We start from the raw sequence: 12,644 nt of genomic DNA on the forward strand, positions 1-12,644 counted from the left end.
ACAAGAATAACGTTCCTTTCTAGTAAACATACAGCTGTAATATCAATATATTTTAATTTGAATCTATTTATCTCTATACAGAACCTGATAACCAGAATTCAAAATATGTAAATCTCATCCTTATAGAATAATTCTAACCGTACAAAACCATTTGAAAATTCATTAAAATTGATAGGAAATGGAAAATTAGCTAGTGCAATGGGATGTATTTTGAGAAAACAAAGACTACCAACAGGCAACAGATCTCCCTGCCACTAAAGCTGACCCGAAAAATCTTATTGCCATGAATGCTAATCACCCCGCTAATGTAAAGATTATCTACCGGATGCTGCTTGGAATCCTTTATCTTGCGATTGTGGACTAGGTTCGTTCAAGGTGGATGTGTTTTGATAGCAGAGCTCATGCTGCCTCGCCTTAAATTGCAGAGGCGCTGGCCCTTAAGGCAGCTATTTCTGGTGGGATTCAGATGAACTTTCAAGAAGTGGTATACTACACATATTCCAGAAATCTCACTCTACATCTCGATGGACACTCCTCTGAGACAAGTATTCGAAGTATCATCGATGACATCCGCGTGTCGAGTTGATCCTTCACCTCAATTGCCAAATCAGCTCTCTCTTTAATTTTGGTATCCTCCGCTTTGGAGAAACTCTAGTCTTTGAATTAATGAATCATCTTTTAACCAAAAAAAAAAGAAAATAAAATAAAGACTACATTTTTGAAATTTGTCTGCATCAAAATCAGTAATAAGAATTTCTTTTTAAGTCAATATTTCAATTTTAAATGACTTATGACGAAGAATGAATTCATCACTAGAAGTGAATTATTGTAAAATTGAAAATTTATGTAAAAAAAAACACTGAAACTGATAAAAGTAGCTAGATGAACCAATGATATTTTATGTAAATTAGTGTGCGAATATGTATTACTTCTGATATGTTCTTTTCAAACAAAAAATATGACATTCATTTAAAATTATTGATATATAGTATTTCTCCATCATTGAATATGCTTTTGTATTTTTGAATAACTAATAAATATTTTTTGTCATCTAAAAATCCTATTAAAACAAGTAGCACATAAGCTAATAAAAACACTTTCTTTTCAGAACTAGAAGCCAATAAAGATCGAAATCTTTCCGGAGATATACGATCACAAGAGAAATCTAATCGATAACTAGTAAAGATAGACGACAAAGAATAAATAAAACAAAAATAAAAGTCATACCTTTAATATATAAGTATTAAGTAGCCTTGACTATTGTCATCGAAACGGAAGCAGATATCGATTTTGAAACAACGAATAGAAACATATCGAAGAAACCTAAAAAAAAATTAAGATGGTATTTTATTTAAAGAATTACCGCCATTATTTATCATAATTTGTTAAAACTCTAATAATGTAGGTATATCGAACATTATTTTTGTTTTCATTAAAAAGCTGCAAATTCATATATTTAACATATTGAAAATGAATGACACTTCAATAAATATGCTTAAATCTCCATAGTTTAGCTTTCCTCTCAAAAAGCTTAATCAGACACAAGTAGCACATAAGCTAATAAAAACACTTTCTTTTCAGAACTAGAAGCCAATAAAGATCGAAATCTTTCCGGAGATATACGATCACAAGAGAAATCTAAGCGATAACTAGTAAAGATAGACGACAAAGAGTAATAAAACAAAAATAAAATTCATACCTTATATATAAGTACTAAGTAGCCTTAATTATTGTCATCGAAACGGAAGCACATATTGATTTCGAAACAACGAATAGAAACATATCAAAGAAACCTAAAAAAAAAAATTAAGATGGTATTTTATTTAAAGAATTACTGCCTTTATTTAGCATAATTTGTTAAAACTCTAATAATGTAGGTACATCGAACTTTTTTTGTTTTTTCATTAAAAAGCTGCAAATTCATATATTTAACATATTGAAAATGACACTTCAATAAATCTGCTTAAATCTCCATAGTTTAGCTTTCCTCTCAAAAAGCTTAATCAGAGACATATAATGCTTAATTAACAATGATTCAGTTTCTCTCTTTTTGTATATTAATCAAATACAAAGACAACCACAATCACTCAGTTCCATTGCATCTCTTCTCTTTCTCCTTCCTGAACTTTATCCCACAAGCATTGCATAAAGTCTGAAACACATTAGTTAACAACATTCATTTAGTTAAAGTTTAGGTTTAAGCAGCGCAGTTAATATCTTAAACTTATTCGAACATGGTTAATAAGTTAAAGATTTTGAGATAAGATAATGAACTTGCCTTGGGACCAAGAGGACCCTTTCGCCACATAGGAGTGTTAATTGCCTTGCAGTTCATGTTCGTACACTTCCTCATCTCGTTAATCCTTCCTGCTGTACAGGCGCCGCCGCAGCCCCAACGCCGCCCTAGAATCGCATGAGCGTCCACAGCGTTTTTAAACGTTAAAGAGTTACGTTGAGCTCTCTTAGCAGGGACATCAATCAGCACATAGTCACTTCCCGTAGGAGTCTCCGGCACAGGAGCCGGAGATGGTTGCATCGGGAAAGGTTCAAAGTTCAAGGTCTCGCCGACGCCGGCGAAGTGGTTGAAGATTAAGTTGTAGTATTGGATATTGACGTCGACGTTCTTTCTCCCACCTTCGTGGTCGTTGGTCGATTCATCGTTGTTCCAAAGAATGTGACGGCGGCCACGAATCTCACCGACATCGTTGTTGTCTCGGCGGTTACTTTCGAAGTTGTTCCCCTATTATGGTGTATTTTTAATTAATTAATTAGCATTTAATGCATATATATATAATCATTGTCCATTTGTAGCGCTGTTATAAAGGGTATTAATTACAAAAAGAAAATGATGACAATGATTAAATGTTTTTTTCCTCCAAATTGCAACTGTTACCTTTAAAACAGTGTGGGGTTAGTTTTTTTTCCTTAAACAAAGATTAATGAATTTAATATGAGTTCAATATTCTAAATGAATGTTGATTGTTTAACTAATGTGTTTCAGAGTTGACTGGTTAAGAAAAATGAAATGTTTATTGGTTTAATTTGATACATGAAATTATTCAAATGAAAATTCTGTGTGAGATTTAAGATAAACATGTACTAAGTCATGTTTTTCAAATGTTATGTAGTGGTGATTGGTGTCATAGATCTCTAGGGTAAATTCATCAGATATTTCAGTTTTTCCAACTAAAATTTCACTGAATTATACCAAAATTACAACGATAAAAACACTTCCTACAAAATTCTGTGTGGGATTTTTCATGTTATTCATGGCTTCATCAATCAATATCAGTGAAAAGGATAAATATTAATGAAATAAAACCTGATCAGTGGTGAGAGTGTTTAAGCTCAGATGTGTCTCAACAGTAGGACTTGGCAGACTCAACCGCAGTGTTAAATCCAATTCGTTCTCCATTTTTTCTATGGAAATTAGAAGAAAAACATCATAAAATACATGTAACTGTTAGAAAATACTCATGTGGATTTTCATCTACAAAAACATTTTTCGGAGAACAATATAAACAAACTTAACAAATGAAAATGGGCATGAATGGTGTGTGTTAATACACTTACAGAGATGACTGATTAAGCAAAATCGATCCACAAGTTTTAGTCTTAGTTTTCAGATCTGAATGTAATCGATCCACTAATTTAGTAGAGATCGTGTGTTGCTTTGGTGTAATTATATATACACATAGACCAATATACGGGCGTTATATTCATACAGACGCACGTATTAAGAGAGGAAGACTAAGGCATGAGAAATGTGATTATCTGCAAATCATGATTGCTACATGACAAATTAAGCTTCATTTCGAATAAATCATTTAATATGAAAAAACGGTAAAATTTCTTTAAGACGAACCATGGAAATAACATGAGAAGACTGAAGAGAATATGAGAATTTACACGAAGGGTTTGATCGGTTGAAGCCGTAGCTTTCTATTTTTTGCTCTAAGATTAAGGCTTTAAATTTTTAGCTTTGGATTTAATTTATTTTGTTGTAGGAATTTTTTTCAGAGTACTAAATAAAAATTCTAGAAAAAGTGTTCTTTTTTTTTGGCATAAAAAAAAATGTGTTTTCTAAATCTAACATATTTCCTATTTTAATGTTTTGGCTTTGGATTCAATTTTAAAAATAAAATCATGATTGCTTTTAAAAATGGCTATAGAAATTAAAAATATATCTACAACTTTGAAATAAAGCATGATTGCTTTAAAAAATGACCCTAGAAATTAAAAAGACTGTCTACATGTCTACAGCTTCTATAAACAGTACCAATCACCCCCAAAGAGACTCTTTTCCCTTGATTTTATATAAAAACTTTGTAGCTAATTTGATTGGAAGATGTATATTTTATTTATAGATCTTGAAGGGTTTTTATCAAATATGGAAATAAAATTATGTCCTTTCATTCCTTATCACAAAATACTTATTTATTAAATAATTTACTTTTGAAGTTTGTGTTAATTATATATTCTTTATAAAGATTTTAATGTGTTTCTGCTGGTGGCTCATTAGTGTATTTTAAATCTTTACTAAAACTACTTGGAGTAAGACTGGTAGATTAATTTGGTACAAAAAAAGTCATCTTTCTAAGAAATCAACAACTTATAAAGCTATTGAATTTGTTGTTTTGGGATGGATTTAGAGATCAATATCGAACAACACATGTCGGGATGGAAGAAATGGGGGAGGTTGTGTGGCAGTTTGGTGAGCATGGATAACTCTAACATTAAGGGCGAGGGCACGATTTTGTTCGCCAATGTATTTACTATTAGAAAGCGTTTTTGAAAAAACAAAATGGTTTTGAAAGAACAAAATGAAATTTATTCTTCTTGATTCTTTGACATTCAAGTTCGAATGAAAAAAAAAAACGACTAGATGAAAAGCAAAAAATATCAAAAGATGTCATAGTCAATTATTGGGCCATATATTTAAGTTTTTATAGGCCTAGCCTTATGTTTAGGCGAACTTAGAAAGGTTGTTTAAAAAGCGGAAGTAATCCATCTAATGCGGGTTGAAGCTATGCGGAAAAATACTAAGTTCCAACCAATTTTTTTTGGTAAAACAGTGATCAGAACATATGCTTAATCTCTTACTCAAGCTTGTACTGATTTTAGTATGAACTATGAAGTATGAAATGTAGAGCTGTAAACTGGGTGGGCTGTCCGATAAGCGTCCATGTCCACATACATTTGGGCTTCCACTAATTATGTCCATATTTCCAGGTGGGCTCTAAGTGGTCAGAGTTTGAAAACCAATTTATCTATGGATTCTTATGGAATTAGGCAATGTGGACTTGGGCGGCCCAATAAAGGAAAATTTCTAGGGTTTTCAATTTTGGAGAAAAAATTAAAAAAATTCATCTCTCTTTTCACGAAACTCGGCGAGTCGGCGTCTCCTTTGGCGATTGCGACGACGACGAAGCTCTCAGTTCTCCTCCTGTCCTCCGTCTGTTTTCCACTTCTCCTCATGTCCTCTGTATGTTCTCCACTTCTCCTCCTATCCTCCGGCCGTTCTCCACTTCTCCTCCCTTCCTCCATCTGTTCTCAACTTCTTCTCTGTGACTCCGTCTATTCTCATCTTCTCCTCCGGTCAGTTTCCATCCTTTGGGTTTGTTCATATTGATGATTTTGTTCGAGATCTGAGTTGGGGGTTTTTTTTTTATCTGAGATGGATTTTTGTTTGTGATCTGAGAATCTGAGATTGGGTTTATGAGATTTGAGATAGGTTCAAGTTTACTGATCTGTACGCATTCAGTTTGTTTGTATCCGTTCTTGTGTAGATATGGATTGATTCTTTGAGTTTCGTTCTATCCGTTTGTATTGCGTTTGAGATATGTAACTTAATGGTTTTGTTCTTTTGTAACATGCAAGAGTAGGTTCGAGTCCTTGAAACTTGAAAGACAAGAGTAGATGAAGGGAGAGAGCGTTTCTGTAGTGACACACAAGGTAACTTGTCTCTTGCAAAACTGAATGTGTGTTTTATTGATTTGTTATGGGATATGATCAGCTGATGATTTGTTATGAGATATGTAGAGGTCATCGATGAGTTTGATGTGTTTTATGAGTTTGCTTGCTACTTTTCTATGATTTAAACTATGATCAGATGTGCTTCTTACTATAGCACATATTTAAAAAACGAGTTATCATCACATTCTGTTTTGTAAAGTCTTTTATGTTCTGTAAAGTGGTCATCTCATTTATCATGTTATCTCTTTTCTTGCCTTTTTGCTCTCCCTTAATTGATGCTTTATCTGTCACGCTTAATCTCCAGCAATTATATTACATAATAGTGGTCATCTCCTTTATCATGTTATCTCTTTTTTTTTCAGGATGAACAACGAGGATACAATGAATCTAAATGACGCAGAAGACTACATGAGTGGGGATGAGCTGATGGATGAAAACTCAGATGGAGATGAAGCAGTAGCAGTGGAGGATACTCTCATGAGCACAGCTGAAACCCGTGCCAAAAGAGGTAAACGCAGAACCTCTAGATGCTGGAAGCATTTTAGTATAGTAGGAGAGAAGTATCCAGATGGTTCGAATGACGTAGTGTGCAAATTCTGCAAACACAACTACTACTTAAACCTGCGTAGGAGTGGAACCTCTAGGCTTTTGCGCCATATGAAAGTATGTACTTTGAATCATGTCCTTGGTACACCTGGATCTGGTAGGAAGATAGATCAGCTTGTGTTTCGTGAGATGATTGCAATAGCCTTGATTGAGCATAACCTGCTGTACTCTTTTGCTGAGTACATAAGAGTTAGGGAAGCGCTTCATTATGTGAATCCTGGTATAGAGTTCTGGTGTAGGGTTACAGCTGCTAAAGACTGTTTGAAGGTATATGAGAAGGAGAAGCTGAAGCTGAGACAGCAGTTGAATAAAATTCTAGGACGGTTCTGCTTAACAACTGACTTGTGGAGAGCTCTTACAGTTGAAGGGTACATGTGTCTGACGGCTCACTACATAGATGGAGAATGGAATCTGAAGTCTAGGATTCTCGATTTCTGTGCATTTCCTCCTCCTCATACCGGTGGAGCTATAGCGATGAAGATAGTTGAGTTGTTGAGAGAGTGGGGGTTAGAAAGAAGGTCTTTACAGTCACTGTCGATAATGCTTCAGCAAATGATAACATGCAGTCCATTCTCAAGAGGCAGCTTCGAAGAGATCTTGTGTGCAACGGCGAGTTCGTCCACATAAGATGCGTTGCTCACATCTTGAACCTCATAGTTCAAGATGGACTGAATGTTATTGATGGAGCATTGGAGAAAATAAGAGAAAGTGTGAAGTTTGTGAAAGTGACTGAATCAAGAGAGAGACTGTTTCAGAGTTGTGTGGAGACAGTGGGTATTGAACCCAAAGAAAATGGTGTGTTACCAGGGTTGGTTATGGATGTGGCAACAAGGTGGAATTCTACCCATCTTATGCTAGATAGAGCCATCATCTATAGGGAAACCTTTCGCCATTTAGCTGATATTGAGACAACATATCAATTCTGTCCAACTGAATTGGAGTGGGAAAGGGCAGTGTTGATCCGCGATTTCTTGGCACCATTTGCTGAGATGACGAATTTGATTTTTGGTTCTTCGTATCCAACAGCTAACCTATATTTTATGCAAGTGTGGAATATCGAGAGCTGGCTGAGAGCAAATGAGTTCAATGGGGATAAAGTCATTAGTGAGATGGTGGCTTCAATGAAGCCCAAGTTTAATAAGTACTGGGAGGAGTATTGTGACATTTTAGCCATTGCTGTTGTGCTTGATCCGAGGTTGAAGATTGGATTTCTAGAGTATTACTTCACAACTCTAGATGCAGCGACATGTAAGACGAAATTGGATCATATTAAGAAGAAGTTGAAGAAGCTGTTTGATGTCTACAAGAAGAACAAAAAGAAAAACATAGCTAGAACTTCAGGATCAACTTCAGGAACTGCAGCACAGACTACTTTACCAGGATATGATGTAAGCTTGTTTCATTGCATTGTTCATTAGTGTGTTTATGCTTTCTTAAGGTCTGAGCATTACTGTTTTTATTTCGGGTTGCAGGCATACTATGCTTTCTTCTCAGAGAACGCTGGTGGTAATGGGAAGTCAGCCTTGGATAAGTACCTAGAAGAACCAGTTTTAGACATGATGGCCTTCAAGAGTTTGAATGTTCTCTCCTACTGGAGAGACAATGCTAATCGGTTTAAGGAGCTCACATCAATGGCATGTGACGTCTTGAGCATACCCATCACCACGGTTGCTTCAGAATCATCCTTCAGCATTGGAAGCCGTGTATTGAACAAATACATAAGCTGCCTTCTCCCTTCGAATGTCAGAGCACTGATTTGCGCAAGAAATTGGCTAAGAGGATTTGAGTCTTTAGACTGTAAGTTCTTGATCATTAGTCTCTGGTTATATCCTTAGATTTGTCTCTGGTCTTATACTTGAAACTGATAATTGAATTTTCTTAGGTGATGAAGTGGATTTTGAACCCTTGGAGTTGGAGGAAGTTGGAGAAGAAGTTAATGAAACATGTCAAGTCTGAGTTCATGGGTAAGACTTGAGTCTGCTTGCTACTTATGCTTTCACATTGCTATCTTGTGTTGTGTATGTTTGAGTCTGCTTATACGTTTGAGACTTGAATCTGCTTATACGTTTGAGACTTTGAGTGATATGGGTGATGGGTTTACTTATACGTTTGTGACTTGAGTCTGCTTATACGTTTGAGACTTTGAGTGATATGGGTAATGGGTTTGCTTGAGTATTTTTGAGTCTGCTTGCTATCTTGTGTATGTTTGAGACTTTGAGTGATGTGTATGTGTGAGAACGTATTAGTCGACTCTCGCATGGCTAATTAATAACATTATCTCTTGATTTGGTGCAGGCAAGTGACATGTATGAAGTTGAGCACTTATGGAGTTTGAACTTTGAAGTTATATCTTTAAGTATTTATGATGCTATTTATGAAAATATTTAAGTATTTATAAACTAATGCTATGTACTTATGCTATTTGTGTGATCTTTGAACTTATGTATTGTTGCACTTATGAATTTATGGATGAATTTTAATCTTATGAATTTATATTTGAATTTTTAGGCTTATAGATTGAAATTCAAAATATTCTTATATGGTTCTTAATGGACCCCATGGCAACCCATATAAATATGGGTGTTAGTGGATCTGGACCTTAATGAACATGGTCTTTAATGGTAATGGTCACTCTTTGTCCACAAATAATAAATTGACAAACGGATATGGGCTAATGGACATGGACTCGCCCAGTTTACAGCTCTATTGAAATGTGTGTATGTTGTGTAGTCGAGTTTTCATCACTTTTTTGGCTCTCTCTCCATCCACTTCTCTCTAAGTGGGTGAGGGTATTTCTAAGGGATAAAAAAAATACCTAACTTAGATTGTGGGAACTGTTTTTTAGTATTTAGGCTGAGTTCGTATAGCCTTAGGACGACCATATGTAAATTGCAACGTGCGTTTTGACACAACTATTTAGCCATGACGCGTCATATATGTCGAGGGAGGATAAATTATGTGGCAGAAACGAAGGTATTTATACATATAAGTGCATTGAATCCATGGTTGACTGTGTATGAAAACTGTATTGACTACTATGACTGAACTGAAAGTTCGAGAGCTTGAATTCCCGAGACCAAAGCGTTACCCACCCGTCAGGGCTGTAAATTGTGGTTGTTATTAGAGTCCGATGCTCTAGAGTCTAGACAAAGCTTTGTTGGAAAAATCGTTTGGAAAATTGGAATGCCAAATACCATTTGTTTATGTTTTGACGTAATTATCAGGACTTTATAACCAAAGAATACTTACAGCTCCTCGAAATTGTTTACAATCAAACCCTTAATTAGTTTCTATCATTGTTATATGTCAGATGTCTGTAGCTCGTTACTCTATTCTTATGTATTTTTGCATATTGATGTAGTTCGGTTTTACTGTTTTTCTAAAGAAAAACTTTTGTTCACCAACAAATTAAAGATGGCTTATATTTAATTCAAAACATAAGAAAAATTTACAAAGGGAAAGTGGCTGAAGTTTTTCTTTACTTTTTTTCCAGAAAGAGTATAGGAAGTTAGGAACTATCCTTATAAATAAAGAAAATCAGAGTTGATACAATCCCAAACTTGAGCACTGGAGGCATCATAAGAGATGATCACTCGGGGCGGGGAAGGGCTAGCCTGATCAATCTATGACTGGTGCATGCAATGGAGATCTGTTCAATGCTCCAGCTTTCCAAAGAGGTAAGGAGGCTTGTGATGTTTGCAATTAGTAAGTGCTGAAATATAGAGTAGGTGTGGATGAAGACTTGCTTCTCATCAAAGATCATTAGCTCAAATAGAAAGGATTTTGGTCATTGTGTCAGAGGTCCCCAGAGTGACCGTTGTGACAAACTAATATTAATGTTGTGGTTTCGGTTCTGGGGGATCACGGAACTCGGCCCCGAACCTCCTCATATCAAAAAAAAAGACTTACCCCCTCTAACTTGATCGACAAGTTACAAAAGCCTGGCAATACAATGAAAGCAAGAAGTCTAGACAAGTTAGAGCAGTGGAACCTACCCAATTTCTCATGTATTTTGTCTTAACGAATGAAAGTATTTTGTCTTATAAATGTTTTTTTTGTAACTTACCTTATAAATGTTTGTGTAAGGATATTTACTTATCTTGCAAACGTTCAAATTAAGTTTGGAATATTTATCCACGATTTTCAAAAAAAAAATTAAAATATATTGGCTTGTTGAGATCACTGTTATAAAAGATATACAGTTACTATCCTAACCACTTTATTTCAAACTACAGTTTGTCAACTCAAGATATATCTCTTTTGATCCAGCACATACTTAGTTCCCTTCTCTGTCCCAATCGTCAATATATATTGTTATGAGATTCAAGGCCATCATAAGCTCAGGGCGCGCAATATAATGACAGCCTGTAAATGAAAATATGAAAAAAGTAGTGGAAGTTCTGTTATTACATCAGAAAAAGGAAAGAAAAATTTACATCAAGAAATACTTTTTGTCTTTTTCTTTCTCCTTTTACATTTACACATACTTTGAACTGTTCAAGTACTTTCTTCTTCCAAAATACCTAAAAAACCTTTAATCTAAACATAACCAAACAATGCATCTTCTCTCTGCAATCACTCCCTCCATCTCTTTCCCCTCCCTTCTTTCCTTCACTCTCTCCAACTTATCTGCTGTTAACAATGTCTTTTCTTCTTCTTCTTTTCTCTCCCCTCTTTACTCATTATATATCTCTTTGTTCAGAAACTCGTGAAACTTAAACATTGATTCTATTTCCATGGTTAAGAAGAAGCAAAGGTGTCTCATGTTTCTATAAACGTGGCGGCGAAAATTGGATGATATGGATAAAATTGAAATCAAAAACATAGGTGACCAAGAAAAAAATAGCGAAAATTAACATACAGTCATTTGCTTCACCTCACAAACATCACTTTCAGGGAAGGAGTAGTCTTGCACCTATGACCATATGAACACTGACCCTAACCACATCTCACCAACAACCATTTATCATCAAGCCAAGTTTCACCGACCGACGTGTCACCCAACCACTTTTCACTCAACCATACTTCTCCCGACCAACGAAACGCAAGAACCACCACTACGAATATGGCGGAGATGGTGTCCAAGCCGGCGTAATTGGTCACCGATAATTGCTCTAATCCGCCGTAGTTGCTCACCAGCAGTTGCAGCCACGACTCCACCGAACACAATTCCCGCAGCCACAACGACTCTGACCATATTTTCCATGACCAAAACAAATCTACCCACACAATTCTCTTTAAAGATGTTGTATATGGGTCCTATGACGATGGATCAAGATCAGTGATAACATAGATTTTTGTTAAGTCAGATGAAGTAAATATAGAAAAATCTAAAAAGAGAAGGCAAACTTAGAAGATTTGGGAGGAAATCGAGGGTGAAGGGAACGAGAATTTAAGTCTGGATTTTGAAGTAAATATAAATCTCCATGAAATGGTTCTGAATTTTAAGAAGAAGAAAAAGACAGGAAGGAAAATTAAAGACGGAGGAAGAAACCATGAAACCACCAGATTTAATATTCTCTCTCTCTTCTGTATCTCCTTTTTATTTTTATTCTTAACAGGGGCATTTTTGGATCAGAAAATTCAAAAGGCAGACTTAAATACTCTTCCAACAGAAAGTACATAAAGATGTTATAGACCCAACACAAAGTAACATTTAGTGTAATGCTCTCAAAAGGAAAAGACCCTGCCGACTAATAACACTTCTTGAGTTTTCATTAAAATTTTAGGGTTAAAGATCGTCTTTCCAACGACATAATCCCACTATTAAAATTTTAGACTTATACGACGACTTAACATTCTTGTAATTACCGAACTTAGTTCTTTTAATACTCCTTTTAAACCCACTATTTAAATTCTGAATGTTGTTGTTAGAGTTCAACAAATCTTGTATTTCTTACATTTATTTATACGTATTCTCCTCTTTCCTTATTTCTTCAACCCACTTCCCTGTAAAAATATATATGGTGTACATTTTCTCTAATTTATAAATACGAACAGCCTTTGTGCTTCTATTGTAAGATAGGTTTGAATGTGTATATTATTGATAACGTGATAGCTTA

At 35.2% G+C, this 12,644-nt stretch overlaps 1 protein-coding gene and 1 long non-coding RNA gene across 2 annotated transcripts; one reads left to right on the forward strand and one right to left on the reverse strand.

Moving 5' to 3' along the window:
* Positions 1-2,083: 2,083 nt before the first annotated feature.
* On the reverse strand, positions 2,084-3,658 carry LOC106337973 (GATA transcription factor 29). The gene is made up of 4 exons (XM_013777059.1): positions 3,574-3,658; positions 3,323-3,420; positions 2,279-2,740; positions 2,084-2,152 (listed from the first exon to the last, which is right to left on the reverse strand). The coding sequence occupies exons 2-4, from the start codon at positions 3,413-3,415 to the stop codon at positions 2,084-2,086; spliced, it is 624 nt and encodes a 207-aa protein (XP_013632513.1). The 5' UTR covers positions 3,416-3,420; positions 3,574-3,658.
* Positions 3,659-8,139: 4,481 nt separating this feature from the next.
* Positions 8,140-8,909, forward strand: LOC106302553. Its single transcript, XR_001262449.1, has 3 exons — positions 8,140-8,379; positions 8,465-8,546; positions 8,878-8,909. It is a non-coding gene; the product is annotated as an uncharacterized LOC106302553 (long non-coding RNA).
* The last annotated feature ends 3,735 nt before the right edge of the window (positions 8,910-12,644 follow it).

Source organism: Brassica oleracea, chromosome C1, assembly GCF_000695525.1.
Source record: "Brassica oleracea var. oleracea cultivar TO1000 chromosome C1, BOL, whole genome shotgun sequence".
Taxonomy (NCBI): Eukaryota; Viridiplantae; Streptophyta; class Magnoliopsida; order Brassicales; family Brassicaceae; genus Brassica; species Brassica oleracea.